At 38.2% G+C, this 24615-nt stretch overlaps 2 protein-coding genes across 5 annotated transcripts in view; one reads left to right on the top strand and one right to left on the bottom strand.

The window, feature by feature from the left end:
• Positions 1–564: 564 nt before the first annotated feature.
• Positions 565–11089, top strand: LOC121955090 (uncharacterized). 2 transcript variants are annotated; one of them, XM_088089376.1, is made up of 7 exons: positions 565–689; positions 3463–3506; positions 3733–4470; positions 5721–5809; positions 7341–7512; positions 8589–8683; positions 9992–10130. In XM_088089376.1, the coding sequence occupies exons 2-7, from the start codon at positions 3468–3470 to the stop codon at positions 9993–9995; spliced, it is 1137 nt and encodes a 378-aa protein (XP_087945502.1). In that variant the 5' UTR covers positions 565–689; positions 3463–3467; the 3' UTR covers positions 9996–10130. The 2 variants fall into 2 exon arrangements, with proteins under 2 accessions (XP_087945502.1, XP_087945501.1); XM_088089375.1 differs by lacking the exon at positions 8589–8683 and having other exon boundaries at positions 9992–11089.
• Positions 11090–11092: 3 nt separating this feature from the next.
• Positions 11093–24615, bottom strand: part of LOC121955475 (mitogen-activated protein kinase-binding protein 1-like) — a 43575-nt gene continuing 30052 nt past the window's right edge. The window contains exons 23-33 of one of the 3 annotated variants that reach the window (XM_088089373.1): positions 24371–24516; positions 24084–24223; positions 23083–23268; positions 21583–21649; positions 20022–20177; positions 19372–19544; positions 18166–18765; positions 17645–17726; positions 16605–16873; positions 14848–14933; positions 11093–13210 (exon numbers count right to left, since the gene is read on the bottom strand). In XM_088089373.1, the coding sequence (XP_087945499.1) occupies positions 12971–13210; positions 14848–14933; positions 16605–16873; positions 17645–17726; positions 18166–18765; positions 19372–19544; positions 20022–20177; positions 21583–21649; positions 23083–23268; positions 24084–24223; positions 24371–24516 (2145 nt within the window). In that variant the 3' untranslated portion in view covers positions 11093–12970. Of the gene's footprint in view, positions 13211–14847; positions 14934–16604; positions 16874–17644; positions 17727–18165; positions 18766–19371; positions 19548–20021; positions 20178–21582; positions 21650–23082; positions 23269–24083; positions 24224–24370; positions 24517–24615 lie in introns of all 3 variants that reach the window. The other 2 variants (XM_088089374.1, XM_042503450.2) reach the window with 2 other exon arrangements.

A 24615-nucleotide genomic window follows, 5' to 3' on the forward strand; every position in this document is an offset into this window, starting at 1 on the left:
TCTGTAGTAGTTTTGATATTGTTTCTAAACTCAAATATAACTATTCACTCACACACTCTCTTGCAGTTTTATTTTATAACACCTCTTAATAACTTTTTTGATTACTTTTTTTATATTTGTTTCACCTTTCCTCTACTTTTTTATTCTCATTTCATGATTTTAATAATGTAAACAGCACACTTTGCACTAGTACTATCATCTTCATTCACTATCTTTGTCATTATTTGTACAGCTTATTTTTGTAAATTTACGATTATCTTGTATCATAATGTTTAAACCTCTTATTGCATTTTTACATATTTTTTAACGTCCTATTTTGTGTTACCTACTTTACATGCCTCCGGAAATTGTCCCCTCGAGAAAAGTAGCATTTCTAATTTGATTTAATTTGATTTAATTACCAACTAAAGTCTGGGAATGCTGTGGGGAAAAGACTATAAAGATAAAGCAAGCAAAAAAAAGGTGCATATTTATGACTTAAACATGAACATATATGTCTTATTTACGTATGTGACATGTGAGGGTGTGGAGTCTTGTTTCTGGACTGAGGAGGTGAGGAGTGGCCAAGTGCTGAAAGAGTTTGAGGCTATAAAAGACTGTTTGGATGTACTTGCCTACAAGCAGCCTGACTCAGTTATTCTACACCAGTCTGCAGCCTGCTCCTGTGTGCACCTGAAAGACAAGAAAAGGTAACGTTTGTCTTAATCTTATCTGCGGCAACTTATACAAAATTATATTTCTATGCATCAGACCCAAAAGTGTTGTTTTCATCCAATACTAGAAGATTAATTTAGCAGAAAACGAATGCTGTGCCAGTGTCCTGCAGCCTGGTGTAGAGTGAGAGGTGTGAACTAGGGATGCAACAGTACGAGATTTTCATCATACGACAACTATCTTTTAAAATATTGCAGTTTCATGAAATAATTCTTACTAATATCAGTTGCAATGACACTTAAAGGAATGTAAACAGAAGGGTTTTTATTTGGTTGAACAAATGTTTTATCGCTGTAATTAAAGTTTTAAACCTCTTTTTAAAAGGAAGTATGTGTAAAAATACTTAGTCTGGTTGCATTATTTGCCAATACCGTGAATAAGTCAAGTTATACCCTGAAACCGGTGTACCACTACAACCTTAGTGTTAATAGTGCAGCAGTGCACTAAATAAAAGACTCATAACATTTCATCTAAATGTGAGAACATAATTTATTGTCATGTGTATATGTAGCATATCAATTTCATTGCTAATGGTTGATTGGTACTTTTAACAAGGCTATTAAAAAGCCCTAATCTGCATTAACTGAATATAAACAGTAAATCATTTTTAAACATGTACTATAATAATACAGGCTTTATTTTTTATGTAATTTTTTTTTTTATTTAAAAAGTAACATATACAGTATAATCTTTTGCATTAATACACTTAAGTCAATAATATTTTAACCGAAACACCTACAATGATGCTGCATTCACGTGCTTCGTGGACAGTAACATTCCCTAAATTGGGAAATCGTTTGTCCGACTTTGTTTTGTACATAAGCTTTAAATCGTAATATCGAAACAATGTGAGCACTGCAGAGAAGATGACTCGTATTTTATTGCTAAGAGCATTTAAACAACCGTATGATAACAGTTTGAAGCTTTATTAAGTAATTTGGTCCCAGATTTGTTGCTGCACCAGTATATCCCCTAAAACTACAAAAAAAAACTGACTAATGCTAATAAATCGCTTTTCTAACTTATCTAGGTCACTCTAAGGGAATAGCAACAAATGGGTACAACCTTATTATATATTATTATTAATTGCACAACTGCAAAGAAGTTACATGCAATATGAGAATAAAAAGTTCAGCATCAACCAAAAAAATACTCTTACCCATCATGCACCTGACTGCTAGATATTTTTTATTTTATCTTTATATTTTAAACCTTACTGTGAGCTAGTACTTTGAACCTTACAGCTATCTAGTACACACACACACACACACACACACACACACACACACACACATATATATATATATATAAAATTCTATATATGGTATTTTAAATGTGCCTTACATTGCTTTTCTAACTTGCTGCTTTAGTCCTTGTATATTGCTGCACACTTTGTATCTGCACTCCTCTAACTTTGTATTGCAACTGCTGCACAACCATTTCGCTCAGAATAAATAGAAGTTTGTCTTATCTCATGTTTCTGCATATATGGAATCAACTCTGAAACTCCTGCACCAAGATATTTACTGACTTTCCAACTCGAGTGGGAGTTCATGAGAATTTTCCAACTTGGAAACTACTTTTTCCGCTTATTCCCACACCACATGAATGCTGAGTAAATGACTAATAACAATAAAAAATAATCTAATAATAATAGATTTTCTGTGCTGAGTTGTATTTCTTAGCCAGTAATAACACACATTAAGAATGAAACAGCAAGACGAGGTGGATAGATCATTTTGTAACTGTTATTGAATTTGCAGTCACAAGTGCAACTATATATCAGCGGTGAGGCTCGGACACCAAAGAATCATTGTTACTACACATTCCTCTCTGAGCGCGCACAAGTCACTGATAAAACCCCGAATCAATATGTCATTATGTTTGTGCATGACTCAGGATGCTTTCTGTGGTCATCAATTAGTTACTACATCCCATGACATCCAATGAGCTTCAGTTAACAGCGTATGGGGACAGGCAGTCCTGCAGTCCTGCACCGTTTGCTGATACTTTGACATCTAGAAAATGCTGTAGAGTCCTCTGGTGGTCACCTAGAGAACTATTTCCTCTCTGTGCAGCTCACAAAGCTCAGGCTGACTGCAGAGCACGCTCGAGAGCGTCAGAAAAGAAATGAATGATTATGTTTTTGTTGTTCTTCAGCTAGTTTCCATAGCATGTTATTTCCATTTGCTTCTGTGATTACAGACTAAGATCTACTTTGGTTTTGTTCTGTCTTTAGTTTACCGTGTCTGTTCAGAGTTATCAGGGTGATATGGGGTTTCCACACACTGTCATGGCCAAAATTTCAAAACTTTTCCATGACATTTCAAGGTCTGAAATTGCCCGTCGTTTTTCAAACATAGTGAAATCAAACTCTGTTCAGACATAATTTCAGAATCCCACATTATGTGTCCAAGGACCACTGGAAATCTGAAAATCCCAAAACAGTTTCTGTTTCACGGTTTCTGGCTGTGATAAAAAGGTACCATTTGGGCAAAAACATGCCCTCCAAAAATTAAGAAAGAATTAAGAAAAATTAAGAAAAATCTACACAAAGTGTTTTTCCCCCCAAAGAATAAATGAAAAATCCCCAAAACAATATTAAGACTTTTAAAGAAAACATGTCTTCCAAATCAGTTTTCAATTAAAAAACTCCAAAAATGTTTGTTTTCATATAACCCAAGTTATAATATTTAAAAAAAAAAGGTAATGAAAATAACTAAAACCGCACTGGTCTTGTTCTGGCAGGCAGCATGGACGTAAGTACCTCGTCAAATCAGATCTCCACACCGGTAAGAATGACATCATAGTTATTTTATTTCCAGATTTCCCATCTAAATATAAACGCTTGAATCTTTGCTTATGTCAAACGCCCATGTTTGCAACTGCAAGTTGGTGTCCTCCATCCTCTCCACCCTCTCTCTTCCCCGTTTCTCCGTCCTGACCCCTGACCCTGACCCTGACCCTGACCCTGACCCCTCTCTCTCTCCATCCTCCCCTTCTCCTCCTCCCTCTCAGCACTCTGACGCTCTGTGTGGCAGCTGCCCGTCCTCTGGTTCTGCCCCACAGGCTAACAGCCTTTGGCCGAGCCTGCCGCAGTCTGGACCGGGCTTCCCTGCATGGCCAGGACAGCCGGGACAGTCCACTCAGCCAGCACCGTGCTGGACCGGCCAGCCTAACAGCCCCTGCTGGCCTGGGACTCAAGTCCCCGCACCTATTTCATTTCCAACACCGGCTCAGGCCATAACACCAGCCCCTGCACCTTCCACGACCGTAGTCCAAGCTCCAGCTCCGGCTTCAGGGCAGCCCTGCCAGCCCTGCTGGCAAGGCACCCAGTACGCGACTCCCCAGTACCAAACTCCCCAGTACCAAATTCCCCAGTACCAAGCTCCCCAGTACCAGCAACCTCAGTACCAGACTCCCCAGCCACCAGCTCCGATTCAAACTCAAGTCCCTGCTCAAGTCCCTGTTCAAGTCCCTGCTCAAGTCCCTGTTCAAGTCCCTGTTCAAGTCCCTGCTCAAGTCCCTGTTCAAGTCCCTGTTCAAGTCCCTGTTCAAGTCCCGGCTCCAGTTCCAGCTCCAACTTTGACTCCACACCCAGTCCCAGCACCTGCTCCATCATCCAGCAGCCACCCAAACATACCAGGGTGGCCCGGCCGCCAGGGTTGGCCTTATAACCCGGGACAGTCCGGATGGCCTGGACAGAATCCGTCCATCATGCCTCCACACTGGCTTCCACCCACATCTGGACCTCTGGTGAGTCAAAGACTCTTACAATCCTCTTTGTACAAGAAAGACTGAGAAAGATGGGAAAGAGCAGCCTGGAGGAACATTTTGATGCTCACAATAGTCTTTTTTTGTCCCGGAGAAATAAACAGCTTCTTATTTGGCGCAGGGATGCACAATAATAAGAGCACATCGTCTGTATTGGCAGGTTTTGTTCATTTCATCGGCTTTGAAATGAATCTGAATCAGCTAACGTGCTCTTTTTTGCTGATATCATGAAACAGATCTTTTTTAATGTGAACATGTACACTGTCAAATCTGACAAATTCATCTCACTTAAAATAACCTTGGAAACTGATTACCTTGAAAAAGCAAAGCAAATATATTTATTAGTCTTAATACATATCTACTTTATATCCGATTGTTAAGTTCACTTAAAATTAACTATATTTACTCAATTTTGCAACATTGTTGCAACTTAAAAGTGATAGTTTAAACTTACCTTGTTCTTTCTAAGTGTTAGCAACTTCTGTCAATGAAGTTAGTCTGATTTACCTGATGAAGTTAATGTTAATGTTTTGATATTTCATTCAGTCGTTGCTTTCTTCTTTGCTGCTGCAACAAAACAATTTTCCTTACGGGATTAATAAAGTATTTCTATTCTATTCAATTAACATGTATAAGAAAATACAAACTAACATGACTAGTTTGCAACCAGCAGAATACGGATATATAGCACGCTAAACTTGGTTTCAAAACCTTGGGAAGATTTCTTTAATTAAACTACGGTTGCAAATTGTAAGCAACGATGGATTAAACGATTGTTTAATGGTTATTTGAAAAATCATAAAAACTTTGCTTATTTCAAACAATACCACATGCATTATTGTCCTCAATCAAAGCTCACAGCAACATATTTCAAAGCCTATTAATAAATCAAATAAATCTCACATGTTCGATTAAAATCTTCATCGATTAACTGTTATCATCCCTAAATCAAACATTTCAATTTGCAACAACTTGACAAAATAAAAAATATGGCTAAATTATAAGTAAACTTCACAATTAGACGTAATGTAAACATATATTTAGACTGATAATAACTTTAACTTACATTTTTCAGGGCAACCGGTTTCCTGGATTTTCTTTAAAGTAAAATCAGCTCTTCAGATTTGACATGTACTTTCCTGCTGGAGATGCAAACACTGATGGATATTTCAGATCACTGTCTGCTTTATATTTCAGGTCATTTCAACATTATTGTCTCTTTTGCTGTTTAGAGCGTCCCCTACAATCTGAACCTGGCCAGAGGAGTTTACGACAAGATGATGATGACCATCCTGGGCCATGTCAAACCTAACGCGAAAATGTAAGCTGAACGGGACTGTGCCGGTTTAAACCAGCTTTTAATCATAACAGCGCGGTCAGTGTGTGTAAATTAACTTTGGTCAACTTCACGACATCTTACCTGAGCTCTCTGCTCCTCTCGCAGCTCAAATCAGCTGATTCTCGCGCTGTTGCGCAACAACAAATTCTGCTTCCGCATTTTCGTTTTCCCGCCAAAACAACACAAAGAGTCACAGTGGGTTGAGAGTGACACCCGCCCCTCGCTTTTACTCAAACTAAACTGTAAAACTGCGCACTATGGGACAAATATAAACTAAAATAATATCACCGTATCGTATACTTCTTCCCTAACATGTTTTCAGAAACATATTTTAGCGCAATGTTTGGCTGTAATACAAAAATTTGTAAACAGGAAGCAGGCGCCCTGACATGTAAAAAGGCGAAAAAACTGAGGTCAAACTGTAAAACTAAGACGCGCTAATGAAACACACAAACAAATTCTGTTTCCATGATGCTTATGTTTACCTAAATGTTACCTAAAACATATTTGAACTTATCTTTTGAGCTGTAATACCAGAATTTGTTGCCAGTCAGTTGCCATATTCTTTCCTATAGAGCTCCTAAATGTCACCCATGTCACCCCGCAGCGCGAGCCGCCGGTCCTTCCGAGCGAATTGCATTCTGGTAGTTGTAGGTTTTCTACAGCTTGAGCAAAAGTGAATACAGCAGCTCTTTTTCATGTCATCTAGCACCAATTTCAAAAGTATTTGCGTTTTTTTTACTGAATAGACAGCCCATTTAAAAAAGAAAATGAATATGAATAATAAGGAATTATATATATATATATATATATATATATATATATATATATATATATATATATGAATATTATTATTATACAACACATGATTACAACTATAATGGTGATAATAATAATAATCATCATCATCATCATAAACAACCCAGTTTAAAAAGTAATACAGCGAAGAGTAGAGTATATTGGGTTTAAAAAATTACGTTATAATAATAATAATTTCACAATATAATAATAATTAATAATAATAATAATAATAATAATAATAATAATAATAATAATAATAATAATAATAATAATAATAATAATAATAATAATAATAATAATAATAATAATAACAAAGCATAAACAAAGCTACAAAGTGCATTACAAAAATAAATGATAACGACAATAAAACAAAATATAAAAACTGTTTAAAATGATTACAACACTGGACAACAGGAGCTACACTTGAGAAAAATAAAATAGATAAAATAAAGCAAAATAAAATAAACAGAAAAATAAGTAAAAAATAATAATAGTTAAGAGAATGCCTTAGGATGTGACTAACAGATAAGAGCAACTTCAGGCCATAAACTGTGTGAAAGAACATTAATAAAAGTGTTTTTAAGAAGGATTTAAAAGAGTTTAAGGAACTCAGCGGTTTGACTTTTTTAGGGAGCTTGTTTCAGAGGATGAATTATAAGCAGAAGAGACGTTTCGGTGTCACTGACAGTCTGACTTGGTTTTTCACCCACAGGTTCACAGTGAACTTCCTGAGAGGCAACGACATCGCCCTCCACATCAACCCCCGCTTCAGTGAGGGGGGCAAACAGGCGCTGGTCCGTAACCACAAAGTGGGCGAGCGCTGGGGCCAAGAGGAGCGGGACCTGAAGGGACCCTTCCCCTTCGCTCAAGGGAGCCCATTTGAGGTGAGCATTCAGAGACAGAGAGCAAAAAAAGTGGTGCTTAACCCTTTGAAATCTGGAGCGCTTTCCTTGTGCTGCTTTCAGACGCCTTTCCCAAATATTTAAACCTTTGAACCCTGAGAATAATGGTACCATTTCTTTCAAAAATGTGGAAAAAAGGCAATGAGCAATTTGGTAAAAAATGTTAAAAAACAAAAAAATCTTAATTAGGTAGAATGTGTAGGGGGAAATAAAAGGGAAAAAACGAGGAGAAAAGTATATTTATAATGATCATAATTACATATTTAAATGATCTGTATCGGTTATCGGCCAAATTAGTTGTCATATACTGGCATATCGGATATCGGAAAAACATTTAATACTGTGCATCCCTTCTCCTAAAACCAGAATGTTTTCTTTAAAAATTGCAAAAATGACACCATTTATCATAGCCAGAAACTGAATGAGGAATTTGGTAATAAATGTTTAAAAAATTAGCAGATTTAGAAAAAAAAATATTAGGTAGAATGTCTAGGGGGAAATAAAAGGGGAAAAATGAGAGGAAAACTATATTTATTATGATCATGAATACTTATTTAAAATGATGTTATAAATTATTAAAATTTTAAAGCACTTTTTCCAGGTCTTGTCCATGTTTTATTATGTTCTTTTATTTTATTTTATTTCAACAAATTTGTTTGTTTTGTTTTAAATGATACTTATGGTATTTTTTTTAAAACTGTACTTTTAACTAATTTCTTGCTAATATTTGGGTAATTTCTTCTGTCACTGCTCATTGCTTTCTTCTTATATTTTTGAAAGAAATCAAGCCAATTTGCTCAGGTTTCAAAGGGTTAAAGCTGCTATATGTAGCAGGTTAATCAATCATTACCAGGTTAATTTGGAGACATCTGAAGCAAAGTGTCTGCTGCTACTAACCCACTGTTGCTTTTTTTTACAACACAAAAAACGACATAAAGCGACTAATCCTTTAATCACGGTCTCATTTGCTTGTGGTGACAAGTTCACAATATGTTGCTGTTTCAAAATGCTGCACATGGTGAGTTTAACTGAGGTCACTCTCTCATGGTTAACGTCAGGGTAACGTTTGGAAAAGATGGAAAGGGTTGGAAAGTCGTTTGTGCAAGCTGGCCCTAGATAAGCGTACGGCTGCACTGCAGGGAGACTCGTGGAGGTCAGTGGGGGTCTCATGTTGCTCGATAACATCAATAACAATTATGCTTTACAGGCGTCGCTGAGAAGTGACTAATCTGAAGAGCTAACAGTCTGTGTGTCCATGTTTACTGACGGCAATAACACATAGACCTCTCCATTAATCCTACTTTTTTTTACTTATTTTCTGGCTTTTAATTATCCTAGGGGACAGTTTGTTATTTGTGAAAAGGGCGAGGTATGTTAAATTCATTTTTTAAGCACTGAGGAGGGACTTATGTTTTTTATTTTGGCTTACAGGAGGGGCGCACGACTTTAAGTGGCTGAATTTTGTACTTTTTTTACTGCTATTTTTTTTAAGAAATATGCCTTCAAAATAGGGATGCACAATAATATCAGCATGTTATTGGTATCGGCTGGTAATGGCTTTAAAATGAAATATCGGAATCAGCTAACAAGGTCATTTCATGCTGATATGCACATGCACATGCACATGTACAAAACATCAACTCTTAGTTAAAGTTTATTTTTTCTATATTTTGCAGGATGAATAAATATCAAATACATTAAAAGGCATTGTATCTGGTGCACCATAACGTGAGAATATGCATAATAAGATGTTAATTTTAGACAAAATAGACTCAATAATCATTAAATTTAGGTGTGGAATAGAGTGGATATATCGATATCTGTATCGGGTATCGACCAAATTAGTTGTCACATACTGGCATATCAGATACGGGCAAAATATTTAATAGTGTGCATCCCTACTCCCTAACCGAAAAATTGCCAAAATTACACATTTATCATTGTCCGAAACTGAAAAAACAGAAGTTATTGTTGGATTTAAAACGTACGTACGGTCCTCGTCAAACCATCTGCAACAAACGCTTTAGTAAAAAAAAATACATAAATAAACTGAGCTTAAATTTGTTATAATTGTTAAAAATCACATATGTCTCATTTAAAATTTGGCCAAAAATAAAGAATTTGCACTAACGAACCAGCATGTATGACAAGAGTGAATATGACTTTTTCAGTTCCAGGATTTTGTCTTCAGCTTTTACCAATAAAACATCAAAGGGTCGGTATTTTAAAAATGTAATAACTCATTTATGGTGAATGGAGGGTCATGCATTCTCCCCGTGTAGTGTAGCTACTCTGATAAATAAAGAACAGTCCCTGATTATTAGTTTTTTCTTACAGTTAGAGGATCGGGCCGTGCAGACTCTTTTTCTAAATGAAATCCTGATGAAATAATTCTTGTTTTTTCTTTCTAATTGTGCACGCGCGCCTCTTTCATGATCACTCGTGTTTCGCTCTGCTCCAGATGAAGATCCTGTGCACCCTCGAGGCGTTCAGGGTGGCGGTCAACAACATCCCGCTGTTTGAGTTCCGACACCGAGTCAGAGAGCTCAACCAGATCGACCGAATCAACATCCTGCACGATGTCGTCCTGACCTGCGTCAACGTGGAGACGCTGCCATGAAGCACACTGTTACTCACACAGAGCACACACACACACACACACACACACACACGGACCTGCTGCACAGGGTTCCCTTAGTTTTTTAGTGACTAAATTTCAAAACTTTTCCATGACTTTCAAGGACCAAATCTAAAGCTGTTTTTTGTTTGTTTTTGTTTTGTTTTGATAAACAAAGTGTCACATATTGACACATATTAGAGCAACTTTAAATAAATATGACATTATGTTACATAACATGGGTGATTATCTATCATACACAACAAAATTCCATGACTTTTCCAAAACTTTTAATAGTTTTTACTAATTCTATGACTGGACAATGTGATAGTGTAATTCCATGACTTTTCAAGGTTTTCCATGACCTGTGGGAACTCTGGCCTATCATGTGATAATAGTGACATTTCAGCTGACGTGCAGCAAAGCACTCGATATTAAGTCACACAAGAAATGTATTTTGAGTAACATCGGACGTATTTTTTGGGAACGAATTTTAAACAATAGCCAAAATAATATATATTCAACACTTTTCCAAAACATTCTGATAATTCCAAACCATTTCCAGGTCTGGAAAACAGTTTATCATGACCGTGGGAACCCTGTCTACACATTGCAAGAACTAAAACTTTCCAATTTATTTATCATGATGCCTAAAGGAATAAATAAGTGTGTTTGTTTGTGATATAATATTAATTAAAACATGAGCTGAGCTCATTCTATAATTAAATAATTTTCTCTACCACATAGCTAACCATTTAATGCACAGTCTGTGTAGATGCTCCTGTATTTATTGTGTATATTTTCTATATCATTAAAGTGCTACTAACTGATCATTATACATGTGGTAATATTACCAAAAAACCCTAATTACAGCTTATAGATGTCCATTATATTTCTTCTAACTGTAGTAATTCTTAAATAAAAGCATCAGTAGGAAACCTGGTCTGATGTTTTCACTGTTTATTTTTTGAAGAGAGCTTGAAGAAGAACAGTGCAACAGTGCAAAGAGAAATCCAGAGAAATATAAAATCCCACAAGATCCTTAAAATCAACACTACAAAAACCTGAATAAACTAACGGTAGGAGCAAACTGACAGAATAATTATGATTTACAGAACGCGATGAGTCACAGCTGCAGCGCTGTGTAATCAGGGAGACACCGTTGGCACGAAAATACGAATTACACAGTTTAAACAAAACATCTTCCAAAGTCTGCCATCTGACAACGATTACCACATACCTCAACACCATTTTATCCTCACATTTTAACCCCGTGGTTCTCAAACTCCTTCAGCCGTGCCCCCCAGGAGCCAAAAAAAGTTCATGTCCCCCATCACATTATTTTTTTTTATAAATCCTAAAAAACTAATAAATAATAATTTTAGTTAAATTAAGATCAACATTGTATCATCAGAAAACTCTTATTTATTATCACTTTCACTCAACTTTCTTTCACGTCATATTTTTCCTCTGCCCCACCTGCAGCTGCTCCGTGTCCCCACAGGAGGGCTCGCCCCACAGTTTGAGAACCCCTGCCTTAAATTAACTTCCTCTAACTTCACACTTCAACATACTTCAGCATCTGTCATCGCACCAAACAGAACCAGTTCAGCCCTGAAGGACGCCGATGTCGGTTTGTCCAACACTTTGTCTCGGAGTGAAATGTCTCAGATGGACACATTCATCACCAGAGACACAATCAGACCAAAACTTCTACAGCAGCAAGATAGTTATGAATTGACAAGTTCCTGTTCCCCAGAGGATGAACCCTTGAATTAAAATTTGTTTATTTTTTAACTCCAACCCTTTGAAATCTCAGCACGTGCTTGATTAAAAAAAATGGGAAAAAATAACACAAAATTAACAAGAAATTAGTAAAAATTAAAAGATAATGACCTGAAATTAGTTTTAAAAATAGCAAAAAAAAAAGCTATTAATGTAATATAATGTTAAATATTTACTTAAGATAATTATAAATATTTTTTTCCCCTACTTCTTGTATTTTTCCCCTAGATATTTTTCCCTATTCTTTTTTAAAAAACTTTCTACATCTACTAATTTCTTGCAATTTGTTGAAAATTTGGACATGGGTTCAAAAGCTAAAAAATTGTGAAAAGAGTCTGAAAGCAGCACAAGAAAAAGTGATGTTGCTCCAGGTTTCAAAGGGTTAAATGTAAACTCACTTGGCCCGAATATGAATATTAGAAGTAAGAAACATTAATATGTTTCCATGAAGACTGCGGCGCACGTTAATATCGTCCAACAGCATAAACCTTTAAGATTTTAACAGCACTGTTTGATTTTCTGTAATGTTGCCGTGACAACAAACTTTACTTTTCATTATTGGAGCCTTTTTACCGGTTATACAAAAAATGTTTATTCTGTCCATTTAAATTTGTATTTTCATATGAAATAATGATAATGTCTCTGGGGGACACTAACAGGGTTTAGACCCAAAACATAACCATCTTTACCACGTCTCTTCCACAGTACCTCAGATCACAACATTTTGTGGCCCAGATGCAGTTTTTAAATAACTACATATTTCGGCTGCTCGCTCTCTTTCTGTAACTTTGTCATCTTTGTCCTTCTGGCGTCTCCCTTTGTAACATTTTCACAAATTTGATTTGAAAAAGTAGAAAACAGACAGAGAAGAGCTATGGCAACTTCAAAAATAAGGCGGCCTTTTAACTTTTTGTTTTTCAGTGCATAATACTCAACGTTCACACGTCTCATCTGCTCTCAGTCCACGAAGAACCTCCCTCTGAGGGATCCACAGTGCTGCTGTTTGTGCGTAAACCTGCTGAACATCGGTCCACCTCCTCACGTCTTGGTGTCCAGTTTCCTCTCCACAGACTTCAGCAGCAGCTCGGCGTACTGCTCCAGCAGAGCCAGCGCCTTCTCTCCTTCACCTTTGACCCCTCGGTCCGCCCGGGGCCCTTCGCACTGCGAGGCGGCGTGAGGCAGAGAGTCCAGCTCGGCCTTGACCGCGAGCAGCGCCTCAGACAGGACGCTCCTCATTTCTTGTTGATCTTCGCTGGGCTGCTGGCCGCTTTGCAGCACCTGGTTTTAATGAACACACACACACACACACACACACACACACACACACACACACACACACACACACACACACACGAGAAAAACAGACGCAGAGAGTGAGACGGGATGTCTGTCAGTGTCTTCACTGTTTGATCTGTTCAACATTATATCATAAATAAAACATCATGTGTGCCTCTGATATGACGTATATGACAGAAATCTCAGAGATTAAAGTCATAAATTTGAAGGAAAAAAAGCTGAAATTCTCTGAGATTAAAGTCACAAATTTATGTGATAAAAATCTGTTTTTTTGGGGTTTTTTTTTATGGAACCACATCGCTTTACTTTGCAAAGCTAAATCATCACAAATAGATAATGAGCCGTCCTCCATTTCAAATTCAACCAAGAATTTATTTATTCATTATTTATGTTTCACTTAAAAATGTGAATTTATTATTATTTTTCAGACCTTTTTCTCATAAATTTGCAACTTCAGTCTAAGAGAGTTTATTTTTTTCTTGCAAATTTACAGTTGTAGAATCTCAGAGAATATTGAGAGTTTTTTTTAAAATAAATTAGTTATATATTTTGCTCATTTTATCTCAGAGAATATTCAAGTTTTTTTCTTGTAATTTACTACTTTAATTTTTAAGTTACAACGGTCTGCTGTCGTACCCTGAAGCAGGTTAGAGAATGTAAAAACACTCAAGTAATAATGATAAAAAATAATAATAATAATACATTTTATTTATAGAGTGCTTTTCACAATGCTCAAAGGCACATTTTTAGTCCTGAAACAATTAGTTGTTTAATCTGTTTGTCAAGTGACAGAAATGAATTGAAAGATATTTTGATAATTGATTAATTACTTCATGTTTCAAGCAAAAATTGACATTTTCCAGTTTCAGCTTCTCACGTGTGAGGACGGTTTCTCTCTGTTTTATGTTGTAATTTGAATATCTTTGGATTTTGGACTGACAGTCGGACAAAAGACGACATTTGAAGATGTCATGGTCATTTTTTATCTATTGATTAATAAGGGAAATCTTTATGAAAATGTCCATTACCTGCAGCCATAAACATGCGCATCACAAAACCCAAACTTCAAGTCTTTAAACTACTTATTTTATCCTACCAACAGTCAAAAAAAACAACCCCAAAATATTTAGTTTACCATCATAAAATCATAAAAGACAAAGAGAGGCAACACATTCTCATATCTAAGATGCTAAAACCGGCAACAGATGTTCATTTTTCCTTAAAAAAAACTTAATTAATGAGTTTTCAAAAATAGCTGCAGAATAATTTTCTGCTTCTCACCTACTCTAATAATGTAAAGAGTATTTCCCCACAGACGAGACGTGCAAAGAGCAGACTCTAAAAAATAAAATGAACTGAGACAAAACTGTACATTATAAGACAATGTAGGATTACAGAAATATCAACAGTAATATCTCTATATATATACTCAATTACAGCAATGAGAGGAATATGAGTGACAGCATGAAAAGGCATGAAATATGTGTGGAATTATCTTTATCTATTCGCCTTTTATCTTCCTTATCTCACTCCCTGACAGGATTTTACTTCCAGGCTCTCTTAACCCTCACATCTCCATCTTCTCTCTCACACACACACACACACACACACACACTGACCATAGTATAGAGCATGGCGGTTTTCCTCAGACTGCTGTGCAGCTCCGTCGCAGCCTGCCTACAAGTTTCCAGGGTGATGGAGCGCTCTGCACGGAGAGAGGGAGGGACTCTTTAAAGCACAGCACGGTGGTAAAACTGAGCGTTCACAAAGACGCGCGTCCTGTACGGTGAATGCACGCGGACACGGAGTTATCGAGCGGAGTAGGCACACAGTAAATGTTGAGCAGAAGGTCGAGGAACATTAAAAGAAAGGAAGAACAAGGAGAAACTTGGTCGCAGAAAAAAACACAGAGGAGGAGGTTGCTGCACAGACACAGAGCTGTGCGAGCTGTGGAAGTGAGAAAAATGATTTCACAGTTTATATCCTCGGGCAGAAACACAGTTGTAGGTACAAATGTGGACTGGATATCACTTAATGGCATTTATGGCTGTGTTCTCAAATTGAAATGAAATCTGCTGCCTCTGTGAGGCGGTTATCATCCGCAGAACAGCAGGCGACAGAAGCGTGAAGAACAGGATGAAGAAGTTATTTTAAGATTCATCTCAGCGTTTGAACTCTATTAGATACCTTTATTGAGAGAGAGAAATGTGAGAGAAAACAATCTGCTTCAGTTAACTGAGGCTCTGTGTATCACATGATGTTTTTTAATTACTGTTTTAGCATCAAAAGGGAGTTTATTCTGCTATTTTTTATTAGATTATCATCTGGGTCCCCACACATTGTAATTTTCCAAACTTTTCCATAATTATTTGACCACATTTCCATGACTTTATTTAAGTGGTTTAAAACAGGGAGTGCAGACTCAGATCAAAGCCAAAAGGCTTGTTAAGCTGAAAAAAAAAAATAATTGAAAAACTAAAATTCAAAACTGAAAATTTTAGTTTTGGTCTTGAATTGTAAAAAAAAAAAAAATAAAAAAAAAATAAGATTTTTTTTCTTTGCATTTTTGCCTGTATTGGCTATGACAGATCAATAGTGTGAAAGGGGGAGAGAGAGAGGGGATGACATGCAGCAAAGGGCCACTAATGAGAATCGAACTTGCGGCCGCTGTGGTAAGGGCACTGCCTTCATTAATGGGGCGCCTGCTTTATTCACTCAACCACCAGACGCCCCATATTTTTTTTTTTTTTTAATTAAAAAGAAATGTGTAGGAAAAAGTTAATTTCAATTTGAATATAATTTTGATTTAATTCTGATATTCTATTTTCACTTTTGAATAATTTTATATCTCAGGTGTTGCTTTTTTTAGTTATAGATTTTATGTTTTCAGATTTAGATGCTATTTTTTTCGCATTCGAATTTCTTGTTTTTGTTTTCTTTTTTTTTTCACTTTCAGAACATCTTCCAAAAATCTCCAACAGAATAAAAAGACCTATAATAAGACCTATTTTTCATTGCTGTTTTGGGATTTTTAAAGACCATATTCTTATCAGTAGCCAAAAACAATTCATACTTAAAACTTTAAGAAAATATTATTTTGATTCCAAACACTTTCCAGGCCCTTCCAGGCCTTCCAGTTTTTCTAATTCCTCATTTTTCCAGGACTTTCATGACTGTGGGAACCCTGTATCAGGTTTAATATCATGTCTGCATGACATGAAGAGTTTGAAAAACTGTCTGTCCTTTGACGGAGCCTGAATGTGTTCAAATTCCACCGCTCAGATTTTCACGTCAAAGCCGAACATCAAGCCTGTTGTTGAGCACGTTTTCCTCAACCATCAGATCTGAAAACTTCTCCCTTCAAATGTGAACTCACCAAAGTAATCACAGTGTTGACAGCAGGAGGACACAGAGACAGACGGAGGGACGTGAGACAGACAAGCAGACGGACAGACAGGCCAGAAGACAGACGGCGAGCATGAAGAGATGCAGTGATGGAGAGGAGGAACGGTAGCGACGGACAGGTTGGTGAAAGAGCTGTGGGAGGTCGGACCTGGCTGCGGATCGGCACTCGATGATGTGAGGGTCTGTTCGGGCACCAGGGGGCGCTCTTTAGACGCAACCGCCTGTGACGACTCCTTGGCGCTGGAACGAAACGTCAGAAATGAGCGTCAATCTTAAACATTTCTAAAGAAAACACAGATGAGTGTTTAGAAGTGTAAAAATCAGGGCAGCTTCTAGCGTAGGGACGGAGACCGAAACCCGTTTGAGCTTATCGTTTGACGTTTGAGCTTATCAGTACCGCTATCGAGTCCTATAATGTAACATTACATCTCGAGTCGAGTAATGTTATTTAAATCCAAGCACATTTAAACTTTGTAGAAAGTCCCCTCAGTAAAAAATAGTAATCTGGTGTTGAAATCTGAGTTGAAATCAGCAGGATAAGAGCTGGTTATCTAAATAAATGAGGTTTTATTGAGATGTGTTCAAGGTCTGCTCAATAAAATGACTATTAAATAACTATTAATAAAGAAAATGTCATGATGTTGTGTTCAAATGTAGCATCAAGAAAAAGAAAATTTAATTTCTGGCGAGAAACTTCAGCAGAATAATTCAGTTGTTTGGGTGAGAAATTTGTTTTCCCGTCAATATAAAATGGATAGAAGTGATGGAAAAAAAAATTCATTTAGTGCTGCTCATGTATTTTTGTTATTGTTAGTTTTATGTTATAATAAAGGGACCCTGTTACATCAAGTTCTGTTAAAAACATATTTTTGCCAGTCTTTCCACCACATCATAGAAAAGCATCAACACTAGTATCGATAAAGACTAGCTGCATTATAATAAAGGCAATAAAAAGCCAAAAAATAATCTTGGGAAAAAAGAACAAAAGAAGGAGAATCGTAAAACTCGTACCTCTCTGAAACCGAGTCTCTCTTCTGCCTCACTGGTGGAGCGCTCGGCAAAGACGGATCCAAACTTAGATGTCGGCTCAGTACTGAAGAAACACACAAAATAACCAGAACTTACACTTACAGGCTTCATCTCTGCAGCTAAATTACATAAAAATGGTGGAAAAAGTTGCCTATAACATGTTGAGGACTCTTATATATTTATTTTCTTTCACTTTATTTAATTAACGTCACTCGAGGGGACACTGTATCTAGTGTGTAACAAATGATGCTTTGTTATGTTTACGTGCTCAGATATGTATGTTGTTGCTGTTGTTTGGTTGGGTTTTTATGTGCATGCAGGGGATTTATTTTTTTAGATGGCTGTATTGTTTTTATTGTTGTTTTTCTTCCCTTTTTGGGTTAATCCAAAGAAAACTTAAATGACAAAAAAGAAACACACAATCACACACAGGAAATCTGCTTTTTTAGTTTCTTAACTGTGTGTTTAAGTGTCACATGTACAGTGTGGGGCTGCTGTCTAACCTCTGTTTCCGGGGTCGATGGTCGGCGTAGAAGCTCTCGTCGAGTCTCCAGAACAACCTAAGCTCGGCATCACCTCCAGGCAGAGGCTGCGGCGAGGGCTGAGAGGCTGTTTGGGCAGCGGGATGCGGGAGGGCGGGACGTTCTGGGTGAGAGGAGTTGGCGAAACTGCGGCTGTAGGATGGAGAGAAGTCGAGGAGTTCGGCAGAGGACACAGTGAGCGTGTAGATGTTGAGAGAGTGGAGGGCAAAGCGGAAACGGGAGATGAAGCTGCCAGAGGAGGCGCGACGTCCAGCTCTCCGCATGACCTCCTGCTCCTGAGGAGGGAGGGGGAGCAAGGGGGAGTGCCGGACTGGATGACTTCTCCCAGCGAGATGGAGCGGCTGCTTTTGGCCATGGAGCTGGCGGTGGGGTTCATGTAGGAGTGGTGGGGCTTGAGTTTGGGGCTTTCCCAGGGCAGGGGGGACTGGGGAGACTGGGGGGAGCCAGTGGAGGGGGAGGAAAAGTGGAAGGAAGGTTTGGGAATGTCCTGATCCAGGAAAAGCTGCTGAGGTCTCTTGAGGAACTCCCTTCGGTTACTGGAGGACACAGGGGAGTGAGGAGCTGGAGACAAAACGCAGACGTAGAGATTTGTTTTGAGAAAATCAAAGTACATTTAACTATTTTGAGTCAAATTGTCATGAATTAACTGGATGACTTTTACTTTTAAAACATATCATTTTGTTATTGCCAATTCCAGGTAACTATCCGAAGTCAGAGTAACCTGTTTTGAATATTTCACAGTAGATCACCATGCAAATTAAGTTTACTGTCACATAGGCTTTGTTCACATTACAAGAAAATGTGGCCCAAATCTGATGTTTTTGTTCTCTGCCTCGCGCTCCAATATGGTCACTTCTGGCTCCAAAAAACCAAGATGACCTTAATGACAAACTCAAGGCTTCAAAACAGGAGTCCACAAACCAGTGGATGATGCCCCGGTAGTTATTCGTTATTTTTAGTCTGTGGATAATGGAAATGTGAACAGTCTAGGCAGAGAGATCCGGTTAGGGGAAATAACTGGATTTGAATATGAAACCCTGTAATGTGAATGTAGCCATAATTTGCACCTAATGGTGCTAATGTATCTTATGGAATGATCTGATCTTAATTTTACAGAAATAGTGGCACAAACATAGTGATAAAAAAACAAAAGATGACGAAACGTACTGTCTGAGGCCAGATTCTGGACCGACTGTGACTTCTGCAAACACGTCGTTCTGTCCAACAGCAGCTGCGGTTTGGGTGGAGGGCTGGACAACCTCCACAAGTGGAAACCTGAACTCTTCTTCTTCTTCAGAGGCCTGAGGACGACATCACAGTCCCTCTCTGGAGCTTCAGCCCTGCTGAGAGGCAACGCAGCAGCTTTCAGATCACTTTGCACATAATAATTCAGTCCAAAAAATAGAAAAAAAACAAGCCAAAGTAAATACCAGCTGTGTTGATTTATGCTTTCATTTTCTGTTGATGCTCTGCTACATTTTGCCTACACTGTAGTAAACTAGTCATATTTATTTGCATAATTACTTTAGTTTCTCCATGCTTTTGTTTGCCCTTATTCATAATTAATCTGTAAGTAACTGCAGGATTCTCAGAGTAGAAGTAGTAGCCCAAAATGACCTCAGAATATGTATTATACTATACTGCGCTCTTGCCATGTGGACTTATTAATGTTTCAGAATCATTTATTCATGCAAACAGAGTACCTTTTTGTGCTATTCTGATCTTTTGCATTTATGATTCATTAATCCAAGTCTGCCAAAGCAGCACTTGTCTAAAAATAAACCTCATGCGGCTCAGAGTCTGTGTTTTCCTCTTACTTTGGCCCCTCGATCCTGCCGGGGGACACAGGGGTCTTATCTTCCGTGTTTCTGCTCTGGCTGTCTTCCATCAAGGGCCGTACTTTTGACACGGGGGGCTTCGCAGAGTGGCCGCTTTGTTCCTTTCCGTGCACTTTTGCAAACAGAGGCGTGGCCCTACACAGACAGAAGGCACTACAGGGTCAGGGGAGCAGAGGAGTGCACACACTGTTTTCCCTGACAGTAAGTTAATGGAATAGTTTGACATTTTGGGACAAACACTTATTGCTTCATTGCAGAGACTGAGAGAAGAAGATCGATGCCACTCTCGTGTCTGTACGGTAAATATGAAGCTGCTGGTTTATTAAGTTTAGCACAAAGACTGGAATTGGCTAACAGGGATACCTACTGCGATATGGTCAAACTCATTTTTTTGGGCGCTCATTCATTACCACAAGTAAACCACAAGCTTTTATAAATAGACTTTGGTGCAGAATAAATAAAAAAGGATATAATTTGTTCACATTTGGCTTTATAGGTGCTGGTGTGCAGGTTTTGTTACCTTTAGGACAAGTCAAGCTACCTGTTTACAGTCTTTGTGTTAAGCTAAGCTAAACAGCTGTTGGCTGTAGCTTTAAAGGGACAGTTAACCCCAAAAAATAAAAAAATACATATTTTTCCTCTTACCTGTAGTTCTATTTATCAGTGTAGATTGTTTTGGTGTGAATTGCAGAGTGTTGGAGATATCAGACGTAGAAATATAATGGAACTAAATGGCTCTCGGCTTGTGGATCCAACAGCGCCAAAAAAGTAGATTTGAAAAACTCAGCAGCAATGTCTTTTCAGAAATCATGACTGTCATGTCTGAACTATTTTCTTTCTACCAAACTAGATCCGGCAACCGGCAAGTGCCATCTAGCTCCATCATATTGGAGGGAAGGCAGACATCTCTATGGCCGATATCTCCAACACTCTGCAGCTAAAAGCAAAAAAATCCAGACGGATAAATAGCACAACAGGCACTTTTGATTTTGGGGGTGAACTGTCCCTTAAACAGAAAAACAACAAGTCTAACATTTCCTAAATAACATGTTTTTATTAATATTATTAATAATAATTTTATATTTTATTTTTCATCTGTGCAAAAACTGAAGTGTCAAGAGGATTTGGGTGCTTTACAGGGTGCTGTACTCCCAGGACACACACACTCTGTGATATGAGCTAACGGGCTGCTGGTTGTATCTTCATAAGTAGCGTACAGACACACAAGAGTGCAGTCTATCCTTTCATATAACTCAGCAAGAAACAGGCAAAAATCTAAAAATAATTAAAGCAAAAAAATCTTAACTGTTACATGTCTCCCTGCTACTACAAATAGAAGAGTAAAAACTCCAAAAATATAAAATACAATCTTCGTATACACATAAATTCACCCAAAGAAAGATAACAATGTCATCTGAAACTGACAGCTTGGCTGGATCAGGAGGGTACACAGATGGTTTAGCAGAGCAGCGTGCGTGATTCCACACGGGTTTGTAATTATAGCTGTGAATCCACACTGGTCTGAAGTGGTCAACAGTACCTGTTATTATGTCCTCTGGCCAGGAAGCGTGAAGACATACTGAGCCTGGGGACTCTGCTCTGCTCCGCTGTGGACAGACATCAAGCGTTAGAAAAAAAACAAAAGGAAAATAGAGACAGTCGCACTGAGAGAGAAGAAAAACACACTGTGACACAGAGACAAAAAGAAACAGAAAGTGGACAAGAGACTAAAAAATAAGGAATATTGTTGGTGTGTTGAACTGCATGTGAAATTATTTAAAGTAGTAGCTCAACATTTTGGTAAATAAGTAGATTCATTTTTATGCCCAGCGTTAGAGACCAGTCTCAAATCCATCTGTTGAATTTTAAACCTTTGAGACCAACATCAGTTTTTAACTGCATTCAGATGCTTTTCACAAGAATTTTGAAAACATGGAAAAAGGCAATAAGCAAGAAACTGGTTAAAGGTGACAAGAAAATTGGCTTAGAAATAAGTTTTTAACGAGAGAGAGAGAGAGAGAGAATGATTAGGAAATGATGAATTGAACTCTCACACAACTCGTGCAGTATAATCCAAGTCTTATTTATCAGGTCTTGTTCTCAGTTCTTCCCAAACAGACCGACCTTTCAAACGGGAAACTTAACTGAAAAAGAAACTTATCTACGCTCTCTTAAAAGCCAAGCTCCACTGACAGAAACAGTGATTTTACCTCACTGAAAACTGAAGCTGCAGGTCTCTGCTGCCTCGATCAGTTTTGGTATTGTGTGACTTTGTTGTTTTAAACACAAAAAACTACCCGATTGAGGCAGCAGTAGACCAGCAGCTCCTGTGTTCAGTGAGGTAAAATTACGTTTTTTTGTCAATAAAGTATGGCTTTCACTGAGGTTTTAGCAAAAATGTATGTTTCTGGGCAGTACTGAGCATACGACTGGACAAATGAGACTTGGAGTTGTGTGAGGGTTTGTAAACAGATGTTTTGATTTAAATCTTAATGACTTCAATTCATTAAGAATTTTCTCCATTTTTAGATTTTTCATTCACTGGAGGCACGCGAGAAAAGTTTTCTTTACAAATTCAATGTAACACAGGATGAGTAACTGATATACAAATGCTTATTTGGCGATAACATCCTCCTTTAACCTACAGTCATGACAGTGATTTCAATCTAATGATGACGGTGGTGCATGCAGATGCAGCAGCCAGTGGTTCCTCAAATGTTCCTCAAAAATCTTGTTACTTTTGCTATTAGATGTAGCAGGATTTAGGATCAACTTCAGTTTCATTTCTTCTTAAACCATTTAAGAAAAATGACAATAAATCTACCTTGTACCTCTCATAAAGAGAAAACATGTTGTCCCTACACTGTCAAAGTTTTAAATGCAATCTGCAGAAGGAATTCATTATATCCCTTTTTCTTTCACTTTTTTTTATGTTTTTAACTACTGTTTTTGTTGTATTTTACGTGTTCAAAATAAAAACATTAACCAATCAATCAAACTGTTCCTGTACAGTAGCGTGTGAGTGTTTAACTTCTCCTACCAATGCTGCAGCTCTCTTCCAGCGTCTCAAAGTTCCTCTTGAGGAAGTCTTCTTGACCAGCGTCAGCAGTGTCACTCACTGTCCTCAGAGCCTCGTCCATACTCGTCACTTCTGCCTTTTGCTCCTCCGTCTCCTCATTCTCCTCAGCAGAGCTGTCCTGGCTCAGAGACTCCACATCTGCAGAATCTGAAAGCACAAAGGAGAAAAATGTAAGAGATAAACCCCTTTCCAAACTCTTCTTGACCTCAGCACATCTCCTCATACAGCAGGTAGGTACCAGATAATCCTAAACAAATGACCAGCCAGTCTACTGAGGCTTTTGTGGTTATATTATCTGACACATTTCCATCAGGTCTGAAAGCTGAAATCCTAGCCTCTGTGTGCTCAAATCCCTCTCGGCAGGTATCAGCTTTCCTGTGCGTTGAAGAGATGTGATGGCTTTCATGTACATTTTAGATTTTCATTTTAAATCCAGCACTCTGCACACCTTTCAGAAGACACTTCTAACTTGAAACAGAAATGTAGAAGATGAAAAAATCTGAAATACAGCAAGTGTGACATCTATTTAAAACCCCTTAGACAGTTTAATTTGGGCTCTCTCTGCTGACGAAATAGAAAGAAGGAAGAAAAACCTTCCTTTAAAGCAGCAATATGTAGAACACTGTATGATTTTATCATTTTAAATTAATAATATTTGGGTTAATATTAGTGTTTGTTTGCAGTAAAATGGTTAAATTCTGGTGGAAGCTGTGCAACCTTGCAAGAGAGAAGCATGCATTTATGTCTTAGTGTCCTTTCTGATAGTGCCAGTGGGGGGTGCTAAAGTCGGATATTTTCAAATTGCACACATACAGAAGTGGCTTTAAATGCTAATCTTCACTTCTTGTATTTTAAATCTAGCAAAAGTGAATTATTAAAGTGAAATTAATCTCATTAATTACTGTTGAATGCTTTAACCATTTTTCAGGTCTTTTATTGTTGTGCTCAGAGTGAGACCTCACCGTCTCGGACACGGTCCGGGCTGGAGTCCCTGCTGTCGTAGCCCACAGAGCAGGCGCTGTCCGGGCTGCGGCTTTCCTTGCTGTCACTGCGGCTCCCTCGTCCTTGCATCCTGCAGTGCTGCTCCCTCACCATGTAATCACTGACGTATGAAAACAGAGAGAGGCAGAAACAGCGAGGAACAGGGGCGGAGAGAAACATTACACCAAGAATAGAAAAGCACTTTTGTTCTTTTTCAGTGTCATTGTGATCACTGGGGTGAAAGCATGTGTTCTGAGTGCGGGTTTACCTGCCCTGCAGACCTGCATCACCCTCGTCCTCCTCGGGGTACAGCACGGCTCCATCAGCCCCCCTGATGCCCTTGGATGGGTGTGAGGACAGCCAGTCAGCATGTGGCCAGGCCCGATGCCTCTTGGCTCTCTCCTCCAACTGCAGCTGCAGAAAATGAGGCGACTTAGCAGTTACACAAACATGGATCCATATGGACGGCTCCCTCTCCGTCTCTCTGTCTCTTGCACCATAGAGTCATGCATA

The sequence above is a fragment of the Plectropomus leopardus genome, chromosome 16 (assembly GCF_026936395.1).
Source record: "Plectropomus leopardus strain MGB_pleo_1.0 chromosome 16, ASM2693639v1, whole genome shotgun sequence".
In the NCBI taxonomy this organism is placed as follows: domain Eukaryota; kingdom Metazoa; phylum Chordata; class Actinopteri; order Perciformes; family Serranidae; genus Plectropomus; species Plectropomus leopardus.

Excerpts from the sequence above, each read along its gene's own strand:
- LOC121955090 (XM_088089375.1), top strand. The coding sequence starts at position 3,468 with ATGGACGTAAGTACCTCGTCAAATCAGATCTCCACACCG. Across the intron at positions 3,507-3,732 it reads CAAATCAGATCTCCACACCG|CACTCTGACGCTCTGTGTGG; the intron begins GTAAGAATGACA and ends CCTCCCTCTCAG. Across the intron at positions 7,513-9,991 it reads CTCAAGGGAGCCCATTTGAG|ATGAAGATCCTGTGCACCCT; the intron begins GTGAGCATTCAG and ends GCTCTGCTCCAG.